This window comes from Podarcis filfolensis, assembly GCF_964270895.1.
Source record: "Podarcis filfolensis genome assembly, chromosome: 2".
NCBI classification, from domain to species: Eukaryota; Metazoa; Chordata; class Lepidosauria; order Squamata; family Lacertidae; genus Podarcis; species Podarcis filfolensis.
In genome coordinates, this window is record NC_139605.1 from 87,438,139 (window position 1) to 87,466,065 (window position 27,927).

The 27,927-nt window shown below is 43.3% G+C and overlaps 1 protein-coding gene across 7 annotated transcripts in view; it reads left to right on the plus strand.

The window, feature by feature from the left end:
* The window catches only part of SEPTIN9 (septin 9), a 220,646-nt gene extending 193,942 nt beyond the window's left edge, over positions 1–26,704 (plus strand). For all 7 annotated transcript variants that reach the window (XM_083597908.1, XM_083597911.1, XM_083597910.1 and 4 more), the window contains 9 exons: positions 957–1,142; positions 7,852–7,980; positions 8,238–8,319; positions 10,458–10,595; positions 17,981–18,098; positions 19,697–19,792; positions 20,157–20,253; positions 22,509–22,560; positions 23,437–26,704. In XM_083597908.1, coding sequence (XP_083454034.1) covers positions 957–1,142; positions 7,852–7,980; positions 8,238–8,319; positions 10,458–10,595; positions 17,981–18,098; positions 19,697–19,792; positions 20,157–20,253; positions 22,509–22,560; positions 23,437–23,575 — 1,037 coding nt within the window. In that variant the 3' untranslated portion in view covers positions 23,576–26,704. The remainder of the gene's footprint in view (positions 1–956; positions 1,143–7,851; positions 7,981–8,237; positions 8,320–10,457; positions 10,596–17,980; positions 18,099–19,696; positions 19,793–20,156; positions 20,254–22,508; positions 22,561–23,436) is intronic.
* Positions 26,705–27,927: the final 1,223 nt, after the last annotated feature.

Genomic DNA, 27,927 nt, shown 5'->3' on the forward strand with positions numbered 1-27,927 from the left:
GAATTTTGCCAGCAGCCCACTGCATGAGTTTGAAATGAGTTTTAGAATTACAGGGCATGTGGAGGATCTAAAGATTCTGGCTTCTCACCCAGCACCTTGCACCATCTTACACCCTAAAATGACCCTGACCACTATCTAGGTACAGATTGTCTGAGCAAGGCACGCCACATGCAAGGTTCCTACAGGAGTTAGAAACTTACCTAGCTGTTTCAATAAGTAAAGCAGAAAGCATTGTAAGCTGCAAGGCAGGACAGGGAATAAAAACCAGGAAAAGAAAGGAGGCATGAGAAGGGAGTTTTAAAACCATGTTGTGGGTGTCTCTGATGAGGAGACTTGTGCATAAAAACATTTTATAGCAGTTCTTGCAGTTTCTTTCTTTTTTTAATGTGGATGTATACTGCATATATGTATATATAATAATGCGTATGTGTGATTACTGCATCCTGAATGATGGACTTTCAGGCCAACATGTAGAATTTGGAAAGTTCACGGATTTTGAGAAGACCTCAGGTTCCATATTCACACAATTCAGAGTTTCATTTGGACTCTGCTTCCATCTGTCTCTGTATTCAGAGCAACTGTTATATAGGGCTACATTTCTTTCTCCCCTTGGGGAGACCTAGGCTTCCCTTGCTTCCATTGGAAACCAAGCCTTTTGTAGACTAGTCTCTTCCAATACTCAAGTGAATCCAGATCTGTGTGCAGGTTACTTTGGCGGCATCAGAGGTGTGCCTGCCTCATGTCAGTATAACTCCCAAGCTATCTTTAGGTGTGAAAAAGTCAACAATGACATGGTTGTTGTTATTAAACACCCATCTTGTCTAAAAAGCAGTAACAAATTTCCTGGTTTCTGTTCCTTGCAGCCACTAAGAAATGACCCAATGTTTTATTTATTTGTACTGTTTGGTTAAAAATAAAGAAATAATATATTAATATTCATTACATTTTCCCTTCAGAGGCCATTCCCAGCTACCCAAGCGGCATGATGGAAGCCACTCGAGATGCTGGCATCAAGCAAGCCCCACCAACGCGGACAGAGAAACCAGCTGCTGATTTTGCCTATGTTGGGATAGATGCCATCTTGGAACAGATGCGGAGGAAAGCCATGAAACAAGGGTTTGAGTTCAACATCATGGTAGTCGGTGAGTCTTCTTCCCATGTGGTTCACTTTAGTCAGATTATGGAACTGGCTCCCTCGAGAGAGGTGGTGATGACTACCAGCTTGGATGGCCTTAAAATAGGATTAGACAAATGAATGGAGGATAAGGCTATTTATTTATTTGTTCATTTATTTCATAAAAATTATATACCACTTGATTGAAAAAAATCCTCAAAGAGGTTTACAAAAACATACAAAATCAGGGAAAATTTACAATACATTAAAACGTGCAAGAAGTTAATATACTAAAACAGATTAAAATTCATATCAGTATCTGTAAGCATCTGGGTAGGCTGTCTAAGCGAGAACATTTTTAGCAGGCACTGAAAAGAATAGAGTGAAGAAGCCTGCTTGTTATCAATTGTCAGCGAGTTCCAACGTGTAGGTGCTGCCACAGTAAACAATCGTGTTTTTACAGATGCAAAACAGGCTAGTGGCTCTGTCCTACCTCCACTGTTGGATGCAATATGTCTCTGAATACCCTTTGCTGGGAATCACAAGTGGGTAGAGAGCTGTTGTGCTCATGTCCTGCTTGTGGTCTTCTCATAAGCTCCTGGTGTTGGCTACTGTGAGAACAGGGTTCTGGACTAGATGGGTCTTTGGTCCAACAGGATTCTTCTGGTGTTCTTGCACATGCTGCAGCAGTGCCATTGGGGTAGAACCTGTTTCTTGTATGGCTTCTTAAGAGAATTATTTTCTCTGTGTATCCTTGCAACAGAGGGCTTAGTAAGAGTTGGGAATTCTAAAGTTATTAGATTTGATAAATGCATTTCAAAACTAATTCCCCGTGTATTGTGGGCTGAATGTCAAGGTGACCGTGTGTTTCCTCTAATAAGCTCTTTGCCCTGACTGGAATGTCAAAAGAGCAAGAACTTGTACCTTTTAATAGTTTGACTCTGTTGCTGCAGCCAGAATAGCTGTATTGCATTTGTCATTGATTGTTTGGGACTGCTAAATCATACCCCTGGAAAAAAGACACCCACTGGAAAAATTGCCCTATCGCCTGCTGATACATTGATGAATTGGTTGGGACCATCAATCCTTCTCTACCTCCCCTATTCTCCTCTCCAGAAAGTACTCTGATTTCTTCTAGTGCCCCAGCCCTTTCAGCTGGTTGGTGATGATGAGGGCGGTGTTGCTTGCTGAAGTTTTGCAAGAGATAAGTAGCCCTACAGGGGCTTCTTTCCATTTTTAGGACTAAATGTGACCTCACTGCAGGTTCTTTGTTTACAATTGGATTCTCTGATGGTTTGGGAAGAAGTGGCATGGAAGACTTGCAACAGAAGGCTGTGCTGCAAATCTGTGTGGCTTACTTAAAACACAAATTAGTGCATTCTTGGTTCCTGCCCAGTGTTGTGTGTGTATGAGAGAGAGAGCGCGAGGTCTGTGTAGTCACAAAGTGGGAGGTATGAATGTTACTATGGAAGACACCAGCTTATCCCTGACCCTTCTGAACATCTAGACACAACATTTTTGCATACACTATCTCGCAGTTGATCTATGAATCCCAGGTTGGAGGAAATGCCTACTGTATTCTCTCATGCTTTGGAAAAAGGGGTGTGTTTTCCTTCCACCTGACAGCCACTCACTGCTCATAACTCTGGAAAAAAGGTGGGGCTCATTGCCTTTATGAAGTTCACTGGACATAGTTCTAATATTTCTTGCTTTGTCAGATCTTCCTCTGTGATGATGTCACTCCTCTTGTGCTCTGTCCACAAGAGGCTTCACTTGGGAATTAAGAGGCTGTCAGTTCTGCAGGACAGCGCAGAGAAGAACGCTTTCATTTTTCACAATCCCAGAACTCTTCTTGTGAAGTGCCAACTTCTAATTAATTGGCCGGAAGGAACAAAAAAATGACACATTATTCAAGTGCTGTAATTAGAATGACACCAGGGGGAGCTGGCATTACTTTTGAGGCTGGGCTGACTGCCTGCCAGCTGGACTGGCTTCTACAGTATATGAAAGAATTATTCTGGAATTCTGAATGAGAGAATGGGCTGGATTTATAGCATTGCCAAGTTTATGGCATTAAGCAAAAGTGGTGAATAGGTCGCAGGTTCAGAAAGGAAGGGGGGAAATCACATAATTAAGACTAACTGCCAATCAGTCTGCCTCATATTCTAGCCTTCTATGTCACTGCTATTTCAAGGGATAGGAAGGAACTCAATTGTCTTTAGTTATGGCAAGCTGTGGTGAGTCAAAGATGAAGCATGTGGCCTGAATAAGATGGCTAGTAGTCCAACCCCAGGTGTGCAAAAGGATAATGTAACATGAGTCCTAATGTATGGCTGCAGTGAAGCCTCAAGGAGATTTTCTCTGTATAAAAGCTAGTTCTGACATTTAATCTTTAGTCATGCTGAACTTATTGTGTGCAGACATGTGTTGTGTACATGAGAAGTCCAGCAAAATGCACAGAGATGCATTGAGCCATTCTGTGCAGGTCTGCCTTTGCACATGGCTTGACTTCCTGTTAGGAGTTCCAGCTGCAGAGGAACAAGCCATGCTGTTTTGATTTGTCTGGTTATTTGTCCATCTAGCCTAGTATTGTCTACTCTTGACTTGCAGCAGTTCTCCAGGGTCATAGGAAGGGGTCTTTCATGTCACCTGCTACCTGGCTCTTGTTGTGGAGATGTTCCTCCTGCTGTAAGATGGAGAAGAGAGACATATCAGCAGGAAACCTCCAGAATTTAGTGGTGGATCTTCCAACAGCATGTAGCACCTTTGGTGTTACCCCCAGATTTGTAGGATAAGTGAATGCACCCAAACTTTTACCAACTGGTTGCCTAAAGGCAAATTTTACGCAACAAAAGCAAAGTGCTAATTTCCAAACCTAAATAAAGTTTTGAACGTTGCTAAGGTTTCCTGCTCTTCTCAGCTCCCTGACCAAACTCAGCCCATTTACCAAGTCAATACTTGCTTCTATGCGGCTTCTTGCTAGGATTTTTTAAATAATAGGTGTGCATTCTTTGGGGGATTTTATTACAGTTTGTATTTATGTTATTTTAACCCATATTTAGCCCCAGCTATGGGCTAAAGATGGTAGCTGCAAACAAACTGAGGTAGTTAGATTTTATTTTGAATTAAAAGCACAGGGTTCTGTCCCAAAGTCCTCACTGAATGAACTGAATGGAAACAAATATTTGAATTTTAGAGTACTGTGTTTCATCTCCTAGCAATGGCTTGGTGTGCAGGTTTGGCTGAGCCAACTCAAAACGTTTAGGAAGTGAAGCGTTCAGTTTGGGATTCTTCTGTCTTTATTTGTGGTTTGATGCAGACAGAGGCAGGAATAAATCTGCTTCCCTTGTTTCTTCTGAGACCTATAAAATAACCATTCCTGTTCACACAGCAGCTTGACTGTACCCCTGGAAGACTGAGTTGGATTCACTCCAGTGTGTGTATTTGTGCATATGTGGATATTTTGCAGAATCAACAAAATTGCCTGCTGAATTAAAACTGCAGCATTTCCCTGGGGATGTTATTTATTTATTTTCAGCCTTGTAAATTTATGTGCATCTGCTCTGTGGCAAATATATCTGGAGTAGATGTATACCGATCCCAGACAACTCAAGTTATCTGGGATTTCTCTTCCCTTGGTTTGCAAGCTGCCTGTCTTGCAATTCACTCTCGAGTTGGGTAGAAATATGAAAACTGGCTACTGCACACAGTCAATCTTGTGCTGTGGCTTATCCTTAGAGAAATCTCTCTGAAAGAATTAGAGTTTCACTGGCTCTTTAGGATGAATGTTTGCAGCTATCAGTTCACATGGTGGGCATATACCCTTAACATGAAAAGAACAAAGACACTATGAAGCTGAATTTATCGTAATAGATACTACGAAGGGAGTTGCTGATGAGGAAAAGAAAAATGATTAATGCAGCTCTAAGGTTGAACAACCTTTGTTTCCTAGTCTTTTTCATCTCTTTTCTTTGCAACAGAAAGCCCATTCATAGTTCCTAATACAATGAATTCAGGTTCATAATGTCTTTGTTCCTTCTGCATTAAGTGTATGCCTCCCATGTGAACTGATATGCCTCGCCTTGTATGTTATCTGCAATTAGCAATTTAACAGAGGAGAATCCCACATTCTGAGGCCTTGGCTGTAGAGATCATAAGCATGGTGGTCTCTTGAGTGTGACCTCAAAATAGGTTCCACTGACTTCTGAATAGGCATGCATAGGATTGCACTGTCAGTAAATGCCTCTATTGTTCAGTAATCCCTTTTCCTTGCATCTTTTCCAACTTCCTGTCTGCTCCTAGATGAAGCCAATCCAACAATTCTGGATTCTTTCCCTCCTTTAACAGTTAAATAAAACTCTGTCTGGTCAGCTTTAAATATCTTCATTTACATGGTTGCCTGGAAACTCAACCAGATGTTTATAATTGGGGGGGGGTGTCCCCTCCCCATGTTTTTTTCTACAGCAGAAGGGTAGCCAATGTGGTGTTCGCCACATATTGTTGGACTCCAATTACCATCAGATAGTCAGGAGTGATGGGAGTTGTCATTCAATAAGCTTTGGAGCCCACCATGTTGACTTCCTCTGTTGTATATCATGATTGGTTTTTTTAAAAAGCACCCCTCTAAATCTAGTGCTATGAAACAGGACGTGAAAGGCTGATTGGTGCAGTAATGGCAGCACTTTGGTTCATATCATTAGTTCCATACACTCGTTCCATATGGTGCTTGCATTTGTTTTTTTGTAGGGTGGGTGGGTTACTCATCCCTAGTGCTAGCCCATCTGCTTCTCACCAGCCTCTTCTTATTCGCCAGCTCCCATTTCCAAGTCAACCAGAGCAGCACAGGAGATCAGCATTTGCTAATCCATCGCTCTGTTGATGACCCTTCTACCTATTTATTTTTCATGTCATTTATAAATCACTTCCCATGTGGCACCCCAAAGTGACTCTCAATACAATAAAAAACATATTTAGAACAATAGTACATTTAAAAACAGTCAAAACCATCACATATATAAAAACCATCTGAAACAACACTACATATATGAAATCTAATAGAGCTACCAACTGGGATTTTTTAAATTTTTAAAAAAATCAATTTAAAAGGCTTACTGAAAGAGGAACCAAACTATTAGGTAGTCTATGGCCTCCAGATATTTTTGACTGTGTTTGTCCCATAGTGACTATAGTATAAAATATCTGGAGGGCACCAAGTTGGGGAAATCTGCTTTAGGAAATAGGCTATGACAGCACATTCCGATTTATTTTTTGCTTTTAGACCATGAGGATGAAGTGAAGGTTGGAAGGATTAGGTAGGCATTAGGTAAACTGTTTTAAAATGCCTCTGCAGGGGCCTCCCATTTTGATATTTAAAAGTACAGTAGCTGCAATGATCCCTTGTGACTGTGGGTTCTCCCTGTGTAGACTCCCCATGTAGACTAACCACTGTGAGAATCCTTTGCAACAGCCCTTATCTAAGTAAGACTTACTCAAGTGTTTCCTCCATTGCCTTCTTTCTTTCTTTCTTTCTTTCTTTCTTTCTTTCTTTCTTTCTTTCTTTCCCTCCCTTTCTGCCTGTTAGAAATTTGACTTCAATTTGGGACTGTGGGAGATGGCTACAGTATATTCATTTCCAGTACCATCTATAAGTGTTTTAGTTTAATACTGGATTATTGGTATCCATGGATAGTTTTCAGAAATATAGCCACATTCTTTCTCTCATTTGTAGCAGCTGCATTTATAATGCAAACTGTTTGACTAAAGAAAGGAAAACAATGTGTGGCTAGATCAGAGGTCATTTTGAAACCTTGAGGATGGAGGCAGGTTTTTTTTCTTCTTCACTGAGAAGAAAACTAATTGCTGTTAGAACTGAGATGTGTTCACTTTCCCCCCTCTTCCATACGTATCAAAGTGAACTCAGTGTCCACATTCTGACAGAAATGGAGCCACATGGAGTCACTGAAAAGCAAGATGGATCTGTCAGCATGCCTTGTCTTGGTGGTGTGTGTGTGTGTGTGTGTGTGGAGCCAAGGTTGGACACCAGGAACCAGGGAATGCTGGGTATCAGTTGGAAAGCAACAATTGAAGGGAAATCTCCTTGAAGCAGACCTCTTTCACTTAGCTGGCAGGAAAACCGCCAGCTACTGGGAGAAAGGCAAACTTGGAGTGGGTCACAAGAGCCTCTACAGAATGTATTCTGAGCTTGACAGAAAATGGGCCTGGGCCAAATTTTAGTTTTGTAAACTACAGCAATTAAAAGAAAGAAACCAAATTTGCAGCAAAAGTGAAGGGCGGACATCAAACATGTTATGAACAAATGTATTCTTTATTTTGATTTCTATTGGCTGAATGAAAGGTGACTCAATTTTTGTTTCTTCATAAATTTTAGCTTCTTTTGTGCATGCTAGGGAAAATTAAAAGAAGGGAGTTGTTTAGCTAGCTAATTTGCAGATCCAGTTGAAATTCAGATGGTTTGTTTCGTACACAGCATCAAACATAACATATTCCCAAAAGCCTTTTATTGTGGGAGCAGCTGATCTTTCTTAGCCAAAGAGGGCAAAATCAACATGATTAGATTTGCTGCAGCCAACAGCTGAGGCATCATTCTCATTCTGTGTGTGTGTGTGTGTGTGTGTGTGTGTGTGTCAATGAACACAGTTTGAATTTGTACTGTGGGGGTGATATAAATAGTGAAACAGAAGGGTTTTCTGATATTTGTGCCTCCTGTTGCCTTTCAGGTCAGAGTGGCCTGGGAAAATCTACTCTAATCAACACCCTCTTCAAATCCAAAATCAGCCGCAAATCTGTGCAGCCAAGTCCTGAAGAGCGTATTCCCAAGACAATTGAAATCAAGTCAATCACACATGGTAAGTCTTTCCAAGAGATCATGGGGTTGCTTTTGGGGGAGATGGGGATGTTGAAGAACAGCCAGTCAAGAGGCAGGGAAACAGGGCCAAAAGGACTGTTCAGTTAGCTCACTAGGGTATAAAATTTCTGAAACATCTGTAAGTTCTGTGACCCTTTTCAGCTCTGATGTCGATGTGTATCTGAAGGGACCCCTCCTCCAATTGCATTCACTCTAGGGTGATATTTTCTTGCCTACCTTCTTTGCATTCTGTTTCAGATATTGAAGAAAAGGGTGTTCGTATGAAACTCACTGTCATTGACACCCCTGGATTTGGAGACCATATCAACAATGAGAATTGGTGAGTAGCCGTCAAACAAGAAACTTTCCAGGCCACTGCTCATGGAGAGGCTGGAAGGGAGGATAAGGGTGGGTGGGAGGCTTTTCAGTAGACTGCATTAAGCTAGCAGTTAAGGTAGTGGGGTGTGTGTGCATGTTTGTGTGGACTCTGTGCGGCATCACTTTAACAAGGTCTGCCTTGGGTTTTAGTTGACTGGTGCAAAAAAAGTTATCCTATTGGGCTGATTGTGCTTCTGGACTATGAAGTATATGGAAGGAATAATTCAATCTTGGTAAAAATAGTGGTGCTATCTTGATGCTAGAGAGAAAAGATTTTATCTTTACTGGTCGCTTCCGAAGGAGATGTTCTTCCCATTGGGAAGAGAGTTAGATTACTCAGCGTTTCCCCATTTTATGGAGGCAGAAGCTGGAGGGGGAGAAATTCTGCCAGGATTCTCTAGAGTGTTCTCATAACTAGCAAATATGCTAAGACAAAGCTGTACAGGCTTGGAACTTTGCAAGTGCCTACTCCTGAGGATCATCTTCCTAATTAAGTTTCTCAAGGGACAGCTGTGATAGAATTATTCCTGTGATGCCTTGATGCATCGCTAAACAAGGGCCATATCTGTGCTCTGTGTGGCTTATATGGGTAGGGGAAGTATAGTTGAAAGAATGCATAATCATATTTTTAACTACTTTGTAAGTGATGTGGAGTGTCAAACGGTGTCAACCTTCAAAAGTCAAAATGGCTAAATCTTCCCAAATGCAGCTAATGCAAATCAGCTTCAGATCTCATCCCTAAACCACAATTCTGTAAGCAAACAGAGCAGAGGAAAGAGAGCAGAAGATCACAGGGAGAGATGCCTCCCTAGGAACACACAATGTTGTTTATGTGCTACTGCAGAACAAAGGCCCTAATGCAGAATGCACTGCCATGCATAGGAAGCGATGAGGAAATTGTGCATGCAAACCCAGGGAGCAGCTGTGCTGCGTCTGAACCAAAGATAGGCTGTCTAACTGCCTGCTGATCCACTGAAGGCAATCTGTGAGAAAAGGCTAGGGAGGGAATGTGCCTCACTAGGAAACCTGCCGTACGATGATGGAAGTTGGCATGTTTGCCAGTGATCTCATGTTATTTGGGATAGCAGATCCAAAGGAGACCGCTAAGAATTCCAGACTTCTTAATTGTGTGCAAAGTAGTAACAGATGACATTCAATATTAGTAAGTACAAAGTAAGGAACATTAAAACTCCTTGTCAAAGTTATACATGTTTGGCGAAAGCCTTGGCTGCAGGGGTGAAAAAGGCAAATATAATGGGAGGAATCCAACGTCTTCTGATCATCCTGTCAGTGCAAGCTTTTCTGCTTGCTGGACAGCATAATCTCCTCCCCTCCCCTTGCACCTTGTTCTGGGGGAGGCACAGGAGGAGGAGGAGGGAAGAAAGCCCTATTGCACTAGCAGGAGCCTTTGCACAGATCTCTGCTAGTGCACAGGATTAGTTGAATATTAGGAATGTTCAGAGAAGGGAATGAAAATAAAATAGTAACCACGTGGTTGTATATCTTTTCCCAGGATTGGGAAAAGTTTGTGGATTTTGAAACTATTATTTTACAGTGGAAAAGATAGCTTCTCTTGAGATGCTGAATGGTTCTTGTTTCTGTCAAAGTCTATTTCTGATCAGGTTTTAGATTTGCTTTTTTCTTCTTACAAATCTCCAAATGCCAACACTGATCATTCCATGGATTTCTGCCTTGACAAAGAGACACAGGCTGTTATGTGGTGGGAGATGCTTCAACCGCCTTCCAGTTCTTACGTATTTTCTTCTGAGCTCTGATATTCAGAAAGTGGGCTCAAGAGCTCTCCAAGTCATGGGGAACCTGGAACACACTACCACATACATATAACTCCTGCTACAGGGTGATCATGGATTTCACCCAGAGCATGTAGAAGATTCCATTTAAAGTATATGGATTTGGTCAGGTCCCTTCCAGTCCTACACTAACCCCTTCCCCATTTCAGTCCTCACATGATTTCACTGGTACTTGTTTCCATGTAAGTGCATTTAACAGCATGCGAAGATTGTATGTGTGTGTAGTCTGAATAATTGTGCACAGACATAGTTTCTTTTATTTCATACATGGCATTTTCCCCTTGCACAGTTGGCAACCCATTATGAAGTTCATCAATGATCAATATGAGAAGTACCTCCAGGAAGAGCTTAATATTAACCGGAAGAAGCGGATACCAGATACCAGAGTCCACTGCTGTATATACTTCATCCCTGCCACCGGTCACTCGTACGTATTCTCCTTTTGGACTGTACCACCTCCCTGTCTCCAAGAGGAGCAGAGCAAATAAATCTCATGCCCCAGATTCTAGATACTTACTTGCCTGCAACTGACACTTCCCTTTTTTGTCTCCTTGAGATTGGTTTCTTAGTACCTTTTTCTTTATGCTGAATTTTCTCAAACAGGGGTTCCTTTTGCAGCTCATGAGTCGGAACATTCATAGGGTGTAACGGTTAGAATATTGGGCTGTTTTGAGAGCCAGGTTCAAATCCTCGCTCACCCGTTTCTCAAGGTAACCTGCCTCATAGGGGGGGAAAGAGGGGGTACACCATCAACCAGAGCTTTCCAAACTCTGTGTCACGATATGTTAGTGTGTAGGTGTGTCATCCGAATGCTCCCCACACTCCTCCCAGGGCTGGAAGGGATTTAGTTTAACCTCCAATTTGCTTGTAAAACTGAATTACTGTGTCATGAAATGATGCATGTCTAAAAAGTGTGTCATCAACATGAAAAGTTTGGAAAGCTCTGCCATAAAACCTGGCAAACACGATCCTTTGGAGGAAGGAAGGGCAGGATAAAAAATAAATAAGAGATCATGAATGAAGACCAAATTCCACCAGTTGGTCCTGAGTCTTAATGTGAATAAAGATTCTTATCTGGAACATGGCAAATGCTGACAATAGTCAGTCCCTGGCTTCAAACAGGCCTTAAAGCCTTGTTAGCACTATTTTGAGACACCCTTGTGCTCACACCCCTTTTCTGTTAGGGCTCTGCGATAGGTGCTGATTCCCAGCATGTAAAGGACCCGCTCCACACACACCCTCACTGGGAGTCAGTGTGTAAATCTACATTTCTCTTTCCCACGTATTGAGCCACTGAAACATTAGACTGCCCGTCTAATGGCGCCCCGCAGCTTTCCTCTCGCCCTGCTGCTTGCATGGTAATTGGTGCCTAGAAGTCTGCCTCATGTATTCCCCTTCTCCCAGGAACATGTGTTTCCAATATAGGAAATGGTTTTGAAGCTATGAGACACCCCATCACTGGCTTTCATGTCCCTGAAATTGCTTTTGGCTACAAGTAGTGTGATACCCCTGCTGGAGGTTAGAACTAGGTGTTCCCTTGGCAGCGGCCACAGACGGCTTGTTCTTGGGCTGTTGGTTTTCTTCGCCAATGTCAAAATGGATGTCTTGGGTTTTTTATATCATTGTGTGGGTTTTTTATCATTGTGTTTTGAGTTGAGGACACAGACCTAGGGATGGGTGAGAACGTGTTTCTGAATGAACTTGAGTTGCAGCTTAGCTGGCAGGTTATGAATGGGGGGTGGGGGTGAGAAGCAGAAGAAAAACCTTAGTGAGGGACAGTAAAAAAGCACATGGAGAACTCTGGATCTCCTGATAGTTCTCAGTGCACTACAACTTCTTTAGCATGGCGTATCATCCCACTTCAGTGGCTGCAGTTTGGTGACTGAAATTAGTTGTAACAAGGCTTTCCAATGGGAATGATAGTACATCTCACTTTCCCTTAACCAGTGTGGTGTAGTGGTTAAGAGCGGTAGACTCGTAATCTGGTGAACCGGGTTCGCGTCCCCGCTCCTCCACATGCAGCTGCTGGGTGACCTTGGGCCAGTCACACTTCTTTGAAGTCTCTCAGCCCCACTCACCTCACAGAGTGTTTGTTGTGGGGGAGGAAGGGAAAGGAGAACGTTAGCCGCTTTGAGACTCCTTCGGGTAGTGATAAAGCGGGATATCAAATTCAAACTCTCTAACCTGCCTGCTTCATTATCATGGAAAACTAGTTTGGCACAGTCTGCTTGATACCCAATATAATTCTATATTCCTGTGGGTTCAGGAGGGTGTGTGTGTGTGTGTTGGTAGGCAGAAGACTCAGCTTGCATGTAGATATGTCTTCGCTCTTTACAATCCTGCTTTCCCCCCACTCCTTCCTCAAGAGACCCAAGGCTGCTTCTGTTACTTTTTAGTCATACAGAGATGTGTGTTGCTTGTATGTGTGTATTTCGCTGCTAGCCTATCCATGTCTGCCATGTTGTGAAATCTCCACAAATATTTTCATAATTGGGGGAATTAGAAGCTTGCTCCTCTCCACTTGTACCAGGGATGGGTCTCCAATTGATGTACACCGTATGCAAAATCTATAGCTGGAATAGCTCAGTCAGTAGAGCATGAGACTCTTAATCTCAGGGTTGTAAGTTCAAGCCCCATGTGGGGTAAAATATTCCTATACTGCAGGGGGTTGGACTAGATGACCTTCACAGTTCCTTCCAACTCTGGGAGTCTATGAAATGCATACTTAACTTACCCTGTTAATGACAGAACTGTGGTGCAACTGGATCCTCTATTTGCTGTCAGGTTGTTCTTGGTTGGTAAATGTCATAGATGCTCCTCCACAGGGGTTGCTCACTAATCTGTGAAGTTTTTTTGGCAGACACCTAATGATGATTGGGCCGCTTGCCATATTCCTTTAGTTTGGAGTGTGAGAAGTGTATTTTATTCGTATTAAGAGACACATGGATGTGGTTATGCTGCATAATCCAGAACCCAGCACCATACGCAGACTCCACTGGATCTTATACTTCAAAAACTAAAAGCTTATAGCCCTCAGAGTTGTGGAGAGAAGCATGGAAATAGCTGAGCAATATCATGGAAATATCATGTGATTCATGATGATGTCCATGAACTAGGAGGGATTTTCATGGGTCTTTCCTAGTCAGGAAACCACTGCAGGGAGAGAGGTGGTGTGGATGGCAGGTTATAGCCACAAAGGCATGCAGGCTTCCAGATACACAAAAGCCCCCAAACATGCCAATAAGATCAAAATACGTCTTTGGTTTCTCCCTGTTCTAATTAAGCCACCCGTGGGTTTTGGCACCATCTCTCTGCAACGCATGCATTTTTCACACGCTGCCTGTATTAGCATATTATACATCAAACTTCAGTGCCTTTGAGACACGAGGCCAGCTTGCACTGAGCACTGCTTTCTGGGATGATGGAATTTGGATTAAATTCAATTCAGCTGAAGTCTATTTTTCTTTTTTCTTTTCTTTTTTGCAATAGTCATAAATATTTATCATATACCGAGACAGGCGAGAACCGGGAAAGCTCAGAGTGGCTTTTAAGAGCCTTTTGAATCCCTTGCTCCAGTCTGTAAGCCAGAGCTATTGTCCCATCTCATTACAGCCCTAGTTTGACGGATTGCCTGCCCCTATCTCAAAACCGTCTACCAGCATTTGTGAAAGCTTCTCATTTTTAGCTTGTTCTAAAGTAGAACTTTTGTGCAAATCATCTGATGACTTCCCTGTCCTCTTGTAGCTGAGCTGTGCATCTGTGTTTCATATATATCAGGACAGGCCATTCTGAACGAGCAAGACTTGAGACCAGTCTGATGTTCCCCAGGACAGTAAAACTCATTTTTAAAGGGCGCGAGTTATTTTATACTGGAGTGGAGGGAAGGAGTGGCCAAGGTAGTAACATTGCAAACACTCCCCACCTTATAAATTCACCATCAGGCTCTGTTTTGACATCTGGAAAATCCAAGCGGTTGTGAATCAGGACACCTTCTTAACTCTGCAGCTCTACTGATGCTTGCTCCAGTACTCTGTATTTCTTTCTTTCTTTGTCTCTCCCCTCTCTCTCTCTCTCTCTCTCTCCCTCCCTCCCTCCCTCCCTCCCTCCCTCCCTCTTCTCTTGCTTTGCACAGCACACAAAGCCAAACTCTGGTTTACTGGGACTATGCAAATGCACAAGCTCCTAGATGGGAGTTTGCAGCTGTTTTGCTCCTCTCTGGGCACATAGTTAAGCCATGCTTTGGCTTAGTGTGCCATCTGTATTGGGGCTCATTGTTAACTATGAGCTTCAACAAAGAACAAATCTTGGGTATGGGAAATATGGAAAACTTGCCCACAAGCCAGATCAGGTTTTTATTTATTTAACAAAATTTATATACTGCTTGATGGTTAGAGAACCTAACCATCTGCTGACTTAAGTGTGTCATCCAAACTAGGCCACCGTGTGTTTGTGTTACAAGCTTCACTTCAGACTGTAGAGGCTGAGTTGACTCTGTGATTTCCTGATGTGGATGCTGATTTGAGAAACAGTACCATGATATACAGGAACTTCTTGTCATCCTCTGTGCTCATAACTTCACTATGTGGTAAAGGGCTTGATTCTATGTCTGGAGGACAGCTTGTGTTGTGCCTTTTGGTGGATGGTGCGACATGTTTTCAGACACTGCCTGCTTCAGAGCAAAGGCATAAATGAAAACCAAAGCTGTGAGTCAGAGTATCTAGTGTGACACTGACTGTGAATCCATCTGCACAAATTGTATCATCACTAAAAACCATTAAAAGAATTATAGCATTATAAATATATAAAAAACATTATACTCGGCATCTTGACTAAAAGCTGTGCAAAATTTAAGTGGTTTTAGCAGGTAATAAAAGAGCAAGTGACTACCTTAACCAGAACATCCTGTGTCACTGTGGTGCCCCTGCACATACCTTTTAAATACAGGACTAAGTCATGTTGAATACAGTCACAATAGGGAGAATTCAATGCCGTGACATGTGGACTGTTCCGTCTGCACGTGTATCAGCTTGCTTGATGAAGTGATCCCCTGTGCACTGTTCTGTGGGTTTTCCTGACCTCCCAAGGCAATTTCGGGGGGCATGCAAAGAGAAAAGAGAGGGGAAAGCCCCCAGTGTGTTAAGTCAAAGCCCTTGCACAAGGCTTCTGCTTATGTGATTTGTTGGGTGAATAGTTAAAAACTTAGCTGCTTCTGCACCATTTTTATGAGAGAGTGGCCTGTACAAGTGGCATCCCTCACCTTTTCTTCTGATGGCAGTACCACCTGCTTGGAAGATACCGTATTTTTCACTCTATAAGACACACTTTTCCCCTCCTAAAAAGTAAGAGGAAATGTGTGTGCGTCTTATGGAGCGAATGCAGACTGCACAGCTATCCCTGAAGCCAGGAGAGCGAGAGGGATCGGTGCGCAGCGATCCCTCTTGCTGTTCTGACTTCGCTCTGCTGGAGAGGCGCTGCGCAGAGAGGGACAGAATATTTTTTTTCTTGTTCTCCTCCTATAAAACTAGGTGTGTCTTATGATCGGGTGTGTCTTATAGAGCGAAAAATATGGTAATAGCTTTGGTAGACCCTGCCCAACCCTGCAGAACATTCTACTGTTCTACATTCTGTGTTCGCACTCACACATCCCCTGAGTTTTCCTGCTATATAACATGCATAAATAAAAGGATGCATTGTTAGGCTTTTTCATCATGGTGATGAGGTTAGAAACAAATACTAGCAGTACTTATTTAGAAGATTTATAACCCACCTTTCACCCTCAGAATACTCAGGGTGCACAGGATGACATTTAGCATAAAATACAAAATCCTGTGATTAAACAACCAGCAGAATCCTATCAGGTACCTAAGGCCCATTTTAAACAGGCCAAGGTTTCTAAATTGGGTGAATCTCCTCAGCAAGCAGCCTCCTCTCTGGTATCCCACACTCGCCCTCATGTGGCAGGCTGACACTGGGACCTTCATACTCACCTGCCCGACTCTACTCTTTAAAGGCTCTCACAATTCTCTGGCTTCTCTGCTTGTCATCCGTGTGTGTGTGTGTGTGCGTGTGCATGTAGAAGATGCTCAGTACTGTCATCATCTTCTTGAGCTCTTCATTCTAACAGGCTCTGTTCTTCGGCTAGCGGTTTTTTCCTCCCTTGGCAAAGTGTGCCAGGCCACAAAAGATAAAAATAAAAATCCAATCAAAATTCTCATGTTCCCCCTTTTTTTTTCTGGAGGAGGGCAGGGGAATGGATCTGCCCCCCCCCCCCGCCAGGAGGCAAATTGGTAGGACTAGTAGAGGAAACAGCTTATAGCCCCTGCAGCCAGGATTTGCCCCTTTGCCCAGCTAGACCAGTGTTGATGCAAACTCAGGTTTAATTCGGTCCTGAGTACCTTGCTGAGTGCAGAGCAGAGTAATAGTGCTGTGGAGCCGCGAAGCTGCTTAACTTGCTTTCAGGATTAATGCAAAAAACAAAGCACACTTTCTTTTTGTGGGTCATTGGTATGAAATGGCTACTCCCTGTAAACAGGCAGACCCAGCCAAGATATTTTGGAAAGCTGGTGGTGTGTGTGTGCGTGCACTTTTGGTCTGCTAAGCATTTGGCATTGTGTTCGTTGGCAAAAACAATCCCTAATTAGGAATGCTTCTTTGAGCTGAAATTCTTGGGCCTTCTGTTTTTTGCTGATTCCTGCACAGTGAGGGTGCTTCACACATGTTGATTTTTCCTATTTGGATTACCACTCCCATAGACCACCCCGCACCCCTAAAAGCTCTTATGCAGTGCATGGTCAATCATAAGTGACAGATGTGCCTGTGGTGTGGGTGCACATAATACAAAGAAAACAACATATTTGTCCCATGTATCAATGATTAAAGCTACTCCATCTAACAATCCACCTCCATATTTTTCTGCAAATGAATGTGGCATGTAGCAAATTCCTAACCCATAATGCTCACAGTTTGTTTGTCCATTGCATTTATTCTTGCCACTTGGAGTGGCATACAAAGGGGTTAACCCTGTTTTTTCCTCTTAGTAACCCTGCAGAGTAGGCTGGGCTGAGAGAATGACTTGAACCTGTGACTCCACAGACCAAGAAGCATCCATTGTGCATACACTAGCAGGATTTATAGCTGCATATAAGGTGGAGAGAAATGTAATCTGTCTTGAGACTTAGGGCCAAATTAGCGAAAACACACTTCTTTTTTAAAAAAGTAAACAGCTGGTGTGAGGGGTCCAATTGGGATGGGGGGGGCTTTAACCCTTTGTCCTCAATGTAGTCCTGGTCTGGGACAACTAGTCCATCTAGCAACAATGTCTATGTCTAAAATGTTTAAATGTGTTCAGGTGTAGTTTGCTATCACTTGCTCTTTGTCTGTTGCAATCGTCATATATCTGTTGGTGGCAATTGCCACAAATGCTTCCAGGAAAACCACCCTGTGATGTACACCTCACAGACAGGCACTGTCTGGCACACCTGGTTGATAACCAGCAGCCTAAGTGATCAGCTTACAGTGACCATATAGTGGTTCCAGCCCCCATTTGGTTACTGTTGTCCTATTGAGACATGTTAGAGGCAAGAGGATACCTGGCTGGTGGGGCAGAAGGAGCAGAGCCTTCACCCACCTCCACTTCACACCCTAGATCAGCTGTTAGCCTCCTGAGTATCGCACAGAGTGAGTTGCTTCCTTGTGGCATTTCAGTGCTTCTAGAAAGGCCTACTGTCAGTTGGGAAGGGAAGTGGAATGTCATATGTCTCAGCATCTTTGGTCTCCTTTTTGTTTTAAGAAGTCCTTTCATCTTGCTTTTAGCCTCCGGCCGCTGGACATTGAATTCATGAGGCGCCTGAGCAAAGTGGTCAACATTGTGCCTGTCATCGCCAAAGCAGACACATTAACGCTAGAGGAGAGGGACTACTTCAAGCAAAGGGTAAGAGGGATGGTGCCTTCTTCTCTGACCTTTCTGAGGATCTCTTGTCCTCTCCTGCAGCTTCCCCTGTGCAGGTCTCTGAATCCCAGTCGCTGGCTAGGAGCCCAGCACATTCCTCGGGCCGCAGCTCAGAGCAATCTTGCATGGTGCCTTCATTGATTTCCAAGCCATTGCACGTATTTCTCTTGGCTTGGCCTCTCTCTCTGTGGAGAAGGAATAAATTCAATTTCCCATTCTGATTCTTTTTCCTTCTGCAAATCTTTCTCCTGGATTTTAAAGACAGTCCAGGCCTGCTGTCCAAATGGCTACAGAAGTGTACCATCAACCCCCTGCTTTTTCCACCTAACTCTGCAACATTTGCCCAGCCATGTGACTAATAACTTAAGAGGTGTATATGCTCCTCTCACCCTGCTCTGGCTACCTATCGTTCTATCTTCCACTGCTACCTTTTGACCCAGTAACTGGAAATTAACTGCTGGATTTCTCCTTGTACAGTCGTACCTTGGATCTCAAACACCTTGGCTCCCAAACAAATCGGCTCCCAAACGATCGAAATCCGGAAGTGAGTGTTCCAGTTTTCAAACAATATTTGGAAGCTGAACGTTTGTGGCGCCGCTTCCGATTGGCTGCAGGAGCTTCCTGCAGCCAATCAGAAGCCATGCTTTGGTTTCCTAATGTTTTGGAAGTCGAACAGACCTCTGGAACGGATTCTGTTCGACTTCCAAGGTACGACTGTAGTAGGAAATTGAGGGCATGGGTCAATTTCCAACCATTGTTGCCCTTGGAGCAAGAGCAGCAGTAAAACATCAGTTTGTGAAGCTGCATTAAGCAGCATGGATCAAGGAGATGTACCAAAAATGTCACCCTCAAACTTTAAAGCTCCTTAGAACTGCATTGCACTTAGTATTTAATATTGTATCTCCACCTTCTCCAACCTGGTGTCATTTAACCAAGAGCTGTACACTGCAGGGTATATGCAAGATCCTGGACTCTGCTTTTCATACAGAACAGGGACTGGAGAGCTTGAGGCTCTGCAGATGCTGTTGGACTCCAAACTCCCACAAGTCCACGTCAGCATGGCCAGTGGGGCTTGGAGTTGGAAGGGCATAGGTTGGGAAAAGCCAATTTATCTAGTCAACTATCTAGTTGTTGTTGTTGTTTATTTACCCTTCCTTGGAACCCAAGGCGCTGTCCATCAGTTTCCCAAGTCTTTTCCCAGATGCTGATCAGAACTCAGGCACCCTTACCGTTGGTAAGGTTTCTACATCATGGGCCTCAAACCATGGCATCAGTTGGCTTGATGAAGAACATGGCCACATACTGCAATTCCCATCTGCTCCAGTTTGAGGACTCCACTGTTGGAGCAGTGTGCCTCTGAATACCAGATGCTGTAAAGTGGGCTCAGGTCCACCTTCCTGGCTTCCTATGGGCATCTGGGCATCCACTGTGAGACTGGGGTGCTAGACTAGGTGGGCCAGTGGCCTGATCCAGCAATGGTGTATTTGCAATCTTATGATAGCTTTTTCAATAAAGGTATTTTATTAGCATTTCTGACTAACCACAGGCTTCTTCTGTTCCCTGCATTGTTTTTCCCACAGATCACAGCAGATCTTCTTGCCAATGGCATTGATGTCTACCCACAGAAACAGTTTGATGAGGACTCTGAAGACCGACTAATAAATGAGAAATTTAGAGTAAGTGAGCCGTCCTTTCTTGACACTTGTTTAACATGTACTCAAAGGCTTACAGAACCTAAAGCATCCTTCTCAATGGTCATTTGTCAAGGAAAAGAATACTTAAGTGAAAAGTCACTCTCAAAATCACTCATCCCTCATGAGCCAGTGTCCAGGAGAGGCTTGCCTAGTTTGGCTGGGTGACCCTCTGTTTCACTGGCTCAGAAGAGCTAAAGTGGATGTTGGAACTCTCTGAAATAAAGGCGTATGTGGTAGTGATAGTGGTGGTGGGGTAACAGGAATTAAATCAACACATTTCCAGCTTAATGAAGAAGGGTTGGATTTCATGAGCCCCAATTTCTGACACTTAGCAATTTAACTGTAGGAAATGATTCCATTTGCTGTGGTGGGCAGTGACCAGGAATACCAGATAAATGGAAGGCGAATTCTGGGAAGGAAAACGAAGTGGGGCACAATTGAAGGTAAGAGCTCTCTCTCCTGTCTCTTGCTTCCTAGTAATCTTTAAACCATTAAGACTGCCAAAGAAACACCTAAGAAGCCCATCCAGTCTCCTGGGCTACAACAGCACTCCCCGCACTCATCATCAGTAGGGCTGTGCAGAGCCCCGCTGATCTGCCCCAGGGACAATCTGTGACAGTCCTATCCACCTTGGAGGCCCCTGGGGACACCTACCTTTCCCAGGATCCATCCCTAAGAAATTTGAGGGAGCAGGACTTAGGGTTTGTTTGTTTTTTAAAAGTTAAAATAGGATTTAAAAGTATGGTCAAGATGAGGACTGCACAGGATCAGATGCTCTTGCTTGGCAGATGGCAAGCTGGAACATCTGATCCTGCACAAAGCTGCTCCTTTGTTTCCCTCATGTGCAGGGAAGCTGCTCACAAATTGCTTGTGGAGGAGCAAGAGTCAGCACCCTGCAGCACTGGTTCCTCCCACCGCTGGCAAGTGGGGCTATTTGATCCTGTGCAGTGTCACTTCTTTGCAAGTGGCTTCTCTTCATGCAAGGGAAGTTGCTCTGCTCATGGAGAAGTAGCGACTGGCACCGCTCAGGGTTGGTGCAAAAAAGCTGCTTCCAAAGCAGCAGCCACACCCCCACAGGATTGATGCCTCCATTCAGCTGAGCAGAGGCATTGATCCTGCAAGGTCATCAGGCACCTGGAAAGACGCAACCACTGGTAGGGTAGGTCTCAGCCTTTTCCTACAGTTTTCCTGCCCTACCTGCCTCTCCTTCCTGCCTGATACCCCACCCCTGACAGCCAAGGACCCTCAAACCTGCCTCACAGCAATCTGTGGCTTGGGCATTGGCCAAATCTGGTGCACAGCTCTACTGCCTCGCGACTGTGGCCTCCCCTGTAGCTAAGTGCATGCAAATTAAATAAGCACACATTGCCTCCCTATTTTATCCCTGCTTCTGCTTTTCTCTCTTTTTCCTTTGTGGTGCCCCTGTGTTGAATTTTAGGATGTAAACTTCTTGGACCAACCCCATGTACTGATGATGTCGTATAAATACTAAGGATTTAATTCATGCTAAATATAGGATCTTAATACAACTGAAATATGGGAGAGTATATTTGGCAGGCAGGAGATATTTGTTTATTATGGAAGCCACTTTGAGAGAGCTTTACTGTTAGATATTTGAAATGAAAGTCATGGACCTTAGGCCAGGCTGCTGAGAAAAGCCCCTTTAACTGGTAGATTTGGGTGGGGAATTAGTAAACTGCGCAAGCGCACCATATGATGAAAACCACAAGTCCAGAGCCTTGTGAGCCTGCTTCGCCCCAGACCCTGTAGATTATTAAACGAGGGCAGAGTCAGTTACAGATACTCAGGTACCTTTTGGAATATGCAAGAGTATCTCATATACTTCAGTTACTACAGCTACTCTTGACTACTCCACAAGCTTTTCATGGGGTGTCTGAATGATGCTCATAGATCACCACAGTTTGAGAAACGTGTGATTTCCTACTGGAAATGTTTGCAGTGTGTTCCCTCAAAATTGCCTCTACCATGTCAACTGCAACATCAAATGATTCCCCTTCCCTGTTTTACTCCTTTTGTACATCTAGGGGCACAAGCTACACTTGTTTTGTTGCCACCTTTTTATTTCTGTGGGTTTCTCTGATTTGTGATTCTTTGCCTCCTTAGTTAGAAGCATTTTTCTCAAAGCAGGGTTTCTCTGAGAAGAAAGGCAGTTCATTTTAAGCCTTCTGGTTCCCCCCTGTGGCCAATCCTTGGTAACTCATGGAATCAGTGAGGCCATCACAAGGCAGGGTCTTCTTGAACTCATGACACTTGCCTTGTTGCCTATATGTGCATGATCGAGAGTGGGGATACTCTACACACACTCTGTAAAGAGAGAGTCCCAAGGCAATGGTGTTTGGACTGTGAAGAACTCGTACTGTTGCTCTAACCCAGGAGGTGAGGAACCGGTTGTCTTCCAGATATTGTTGAACACCCAACTCCCAAAACCCCTGACCTTTGGCCATGCTGGCAGGGGCTAATGAGAGTTGGGAGCCCAAAACATCTAGAGGGCACCAGGCTTAGAACAGGCTAGCCCTGTTCTAGCCTATGCTAGATCTTCAACGGCTGCTATTGAGAATTATTTAAACTATGCTCCAGACAGTTGCAAGTTCTTTGGGTATTGATGTGGTTTGTGAATCTGGAATTTAGTGTGTATTGATTCTGTGCTCATATCAAGTATTGTATCCTTCTTTTACAGTTGAGAATACAACGCATTGTGAGTTCGCATACTTGCGGGATCTCTTGATCAGGTTGGTAACAGTTTCAAGGGAGAAAGAGGTGGGGGGTGTTAATTCAAGAATCCTTAATTTTGTTTCTGTGATTTAAGAGTAGAGTATGTACAACCTTGTTTTGTGTGTGTGTGTGTGTATATATTTGTGTGTGTGTAATATCTATCTGAAGTAGCATCACAGCCAATGCATCCTGGATGCTACCACCCCACAGCTGGTATTGCTGCTAGTAACTCATTTATTTATTTGTAAATAAAAGTATTTTTGCACCACCATATCATAAAATATCAGGCCAGTTTATACAACGTTTAAACATAAAACTCCAATACAAACAATATAGGTAACCATTAAAGTGACTGGCTAATAAAAAAACCCCCACCTAAACAGCTGTAAAAGCTTGTAAACATAAAAAGGTCATCAATGGATGCTGAAAAAAGCGAGTCTGCCTGCCAAATCTCTGTTGGAAAAGTGTTCCAGCAATACCATGTGCCCAGCTCCTGGTTGAGGCCAGTTGTCCCTCTGTAACCTAGAAGGCAATTAGCAGTGATGATCTCAGTGAACCAGTTGGGATATGAGGGCTCAGGTGGTTATTAAGGTATGCTGGTCTACTATACTTACTTCCCATGGCAGCACTCAGCTGCCCTGTCATAGGAGTCTGACAAAGGGAGACCGTCTGGGTCAATCTACCCCAGTGCTGTCCATTCTAACTAGCAGCAGAGTTTCAGGCAGGGGTCTGCCAAAGTTACTGAAGATGTCAAGAACAGCATCTCAGATTTTGCATCTGCAAGGCACTGCTTTTACAGCCCTTCTCAGTTACATTCCTGTGTCAAGCTGTTGTTGATTTTATTTCCAACATCAGAAAGATCTCTTTTTAATCCTCTCTCCTCCTTCCCGTAGGACACACATGCAAAACATCAAGGACATTACCAGCAGCATCCATTTTGAAGCCTACAGAGTCAAACGCTTGAATGAAGGCCAGAATATGCTCTCCAATGGCGTAGCTGACAAAGAGGAGTTGGTGGCCAATGAAATGTAACACTCCATGCCTAAGCAAGGACCCAGCCTGCTCTCTTCCTCTCCCCCTCCTGCCCCACACTTTTCTTTTCGTTAAAAAAAAAACAAAACCAAGAAAAACCCCATATAAACTCTATGCCACTGTTGTTTTCCCCTCTCCGCCAACAGTACCCAAGCTGCTGACATTAACTGACCAAATAACAGTACTTTTCTGTAATAAATGTAGTGTCTTTCTCTTTTCTAGTGTCTGTGATGTGAAACATCTATTCTGTTCTTCTGTGTAGGCTGTAGTTACTGATCCCTAGGCAGGGGATGAGGTTGAGAGGGAACCTCAACAGGATATGCATTGGTTTGATGATTTACTTTAGTTGTGGCCTCCTTGCCATAGATAGGTCCTTTACTGTGATAGGTGAGTGTCCCTTTCTTGAAACTCTGGGGGAGCTCCTACTAAGGCTGAGATGGACCTTGTTAGAAAGCACAGACTGACCCCCCCTCCCCTGTCCCCTTTGGTCAATTGGGAGGTGAACTGTAAGTTTCATAGACAGCTGCCCTAGTGTTGAAGTCTGGTGAAGTTGAATGTGATACCTTGTGTTGTGCCATGAGTTGAAGCTATTAAGTTATGGGGCACAGGGCTGTGTGAAAGAGAGAAGAAGGTGCCGCACATTCCATATCCTATCCATGCAGTTTCACCTCCAGTTAAAGCAACAAAAAAGTTGCAATCCTGACCAGGTGAGGTTGATCTGGATGAGGAAGATTTCATTAGCAACTTGGTTGATACAGGCCTGGTGAGGCACTGATGGATGCTAGGTCAGACATGCCACCAAAGCATCTCCCCACCCATATGAAAGTGAGAGAGAAAAGAGAGATGTTCCTGACTGCCTTCTTTGCTTCAGTGGTTCAAGCCTATGGTAATTTTTCTCTTGAGCCACTTGATTTCCTAGTGCCAAAGGTTTACTGTTCTGTAAACCAGAGTGGGAAGGGGGAAAGCATTGTGTGTTTGTTTTTAGTGTGTGTGTACGTGTGTTTGTGTTCCTCTCTCTTTTGTATCTTATCTCCACCCATTTCAACTGAAGATTTTCATGACCTAGATAAAAGTTTTTTAACGTGAGGGTAGAGTGAATGGAGTATTAGCAGAAGGCACAATTCCACCCAGCACTATGCACATCTTACTCCCTGCATGTCTGATCTATATTCCCTTTCCTTTTTAAAAATGCCAGCAATAATAGGGAGCCAGCTTGCTCACTGGAGAAAAGGAGGTGGTCTACTATGGGATCAAATGTAAGTCACCTTGATTCTTAGGACATTCCTCTCCTCCCCAATCCCCCTGTCCCTTTAATCTCAGCTGAAAAGAGTTCAATCCTTCGAGCTCTTGTTTTAACCATTATTTAAAATGTTAGAGAGGCTATGGGGTGTGTGTCTTCCTGGCTGTTTCTCATTGTGCAGCTTTGTGTGTGTATAACTTTTCTAACTATCTGTGGCTAAAATTCCTTAGGTCTGCACATATAGATGTGCCATGCATGCAAAAAGGGATAGGGAACCTGTAAACCTGAAGATGCTGTTGCTCAAACCCCAGCTCCCATCATCCCTGAGCAATGGCCAAGCAACAACATCTGCAGAGCCACAGGTTCTCCACCCCCTGCTCTGTATTAAATGCTGAGCCCCGGGATCTTGCATGCATTCTGCAGTAATGCATGGCCCTTGGTTAAGCACACAGCTTAATCTAAGATTGTCAATTTACACGATACAATTTTCCAGATGATCTCTGTGCTTGAGGGCGGTTGTGAGGTAGGGACCATGTGGAAGCTATTTGCCCCATCAGCTGGTCCGAATACTTGAGGTCCTATGCCTACTTTCCATGCCACATTTTAATATTGAATCAGAGTTGTGCCAGTTGCTCAAAGGGTTCTTTTTAACATTGATTTCATTCGAATACTTTAGTCAGTCTTAACTCTAGTGGTCAGGCGACTAAACTCTGACAAACTCAGAAGTTGGTTCATTTGTGCAACTTCTGGGTTTGTCAGAGGAAACATCTCTTTACAGAGAAAGGAGGAAAGAACTGCTTGCTAAACACTTACCCGATTTGGAGGGGCAGAGGCCATGTTCACAGTTATGGAAATCTAACCAAGAGAACCAGCAGTCACAGCTTTCTCTTCCTCAGACAGCAAATCTTAAGTAGCCAGCTCTATAGAACCACCTCCTCTTGTGCCATGTGCAGAAGACTCTCATCACAGCTCCTTTTCCAAAGTGGAAAGCTCTGAGCCATGCTGCCCTCTTGTGGAGCTGCAAAGAACAGAACGGGCATGCTGATTCCTGGCTTTCAGAAAAGGCAAATGATAAGTTTTCATCTTGCTCTCACTGGCACTGATGTAGCCCACTCTCAGCATGCCTAAGGGGAATGCTCAGCCAGTGGCCACTTTGTCTTGCATGTCCTTAGGATGCAAGCCTACAAACTGACTCTAACCAAGACTTCCCATGAGCTTACTTGCTGCTTCCACAGTGTTCCCTGACAAGTGCTTTCCTTTATGACTCAAAAACTGTGTCAGGCATTTAGTTCACTTGTTTTGCCACTCATGGCCCTCAATGGATGCGTCTGCACATATTCTTTGCTCAGAGGCACTCATACGTTGTTGTTGTTTTTGTGTTGCAAGTTAAATCTAAGCCTGCCATGTTAACTTTTTGTGTTGTGCCTCCCAAGCGTAAAAATGAATAAACGGAGGACTCTTTACTGAGCTGTGTTAAGCTGAGGAAAATTATTTTTTTTACTTGCTGACTTGCTATATTTTAGCAAAATAAAAATTGTATTAACTAAAAATATATATATTTCAAGTGTTTAAGACTATGAAAAGGGTAATAGAGAATGTCTCTTGGTTTTTTTAGATGCACTTCAGCAACATAAAAATTAAAATGCATTGTATCTTGTTTGCCAATATCTCAGCCAGCGAAAGCAAGACAAAAATGGCTTTCTCCTTTTATATTGTACTTCGGGGCGGGGGGAGGTTTTACCGAATGAAACCAAAAAAATAAATCATCCAAATCTATTAAAAAATGGCCTTTTTGAGGATTGTATGCATTATGACAAATTTAGTTCTGTTTTGTATAAATAATAGTGTTTAATATGTATTTCCCAAAAATAAATGTTTCAAATGGAAAATGTCAGAAGGATTATTGTTGTCTTCGGGGCCAAAAGGTATATTTTGTGTAAACTTTAGCTGGGAGCTACGCTTTTGCCCAACTGCTCTCCCAGCTTCTAAAGGTTCTTTTGCAAATGGTCCAAAAGTTGCAACAAATATGGGATGGTGAGAAAGATAGTAACTTACTTTGCAGAGATGCTTGAGTGTCTCTCCCCCTGCCCCCATCTTCAGTGCAGAAGCAGTACGGCAGATTGCCGTTCCTGAACTGATATTTTCAGGAACGGAATCTGACGGAATTGAGGCAAATAGTGGTGATGCAAGTTAAAAGTAACCAATCACTGTACCACTTGATTGTAAAACAACAACACCTCAAAACCTTTAGGTGGTTTACAACATATGCAGATGAGGTCTTACCAACTGATCCCGGGAAAGTGGTGGTGAATGGTTCCATTAAAGGGTTGACCCGGTGCATGGCAGCTGTGGGGGAAAAAATGAATGCCATATTAAGGATTATTACAAAAAGGATCAAAAATATAACTCCATTATTGTAATGACTTATCAATTACAAACTTAGCACATAAATTGGTCAAGAAGAAAACACAGCATGTAAAACACATAAAATATGTTAAGCATACTATTGAATGTAAAATATTAAAAACAATGAGAAATATAAAATAATTAACATTGTTAAAAAAAGGTAGGGTGTTAATAATTTTAAAATTAAGACAAACTTTGCATATCGTGTGCATTTCTAGTCACCTTGCCTCAAAAACAATACCACAGAATTGGAAAAGTTGCAGAAAAAGGCAACCTAAATTATCAAGATGCTGAAGAAACTTCCATGTGTGGAAAGGTTTCAGCAGTTGGGGCTTTTCAGGTTAGAAAAATGGTGAGAGGAGGGACATGATAGAGGTGTATTAAATGAAACAAGGTATGGAATAAGTGGACAGAGAGGTTTTTCTCCCTTTCTCATACTTTTAGAGCCTGTGTTCAGCTGGCTCTATCACCTTCAGCCACAGCCCAAAAATAAATCTACCAAACTGGGCATCGCCAGCACAGTACAGCCATACCTTACTCCATATTTCTATGTAGTTTTGTCCTCTGGCCCAAGCCAGTAGCAACAGGAGGAGGTGGAGCAGAACTCCACAGGAAGTGTATGAAGAGAGGCCAATACATTCCTTGTCGCCATTCTGTAGGATCATCCTAGCAGCATGAGGCGAACAATTCGAGCATGGCCCCCAAA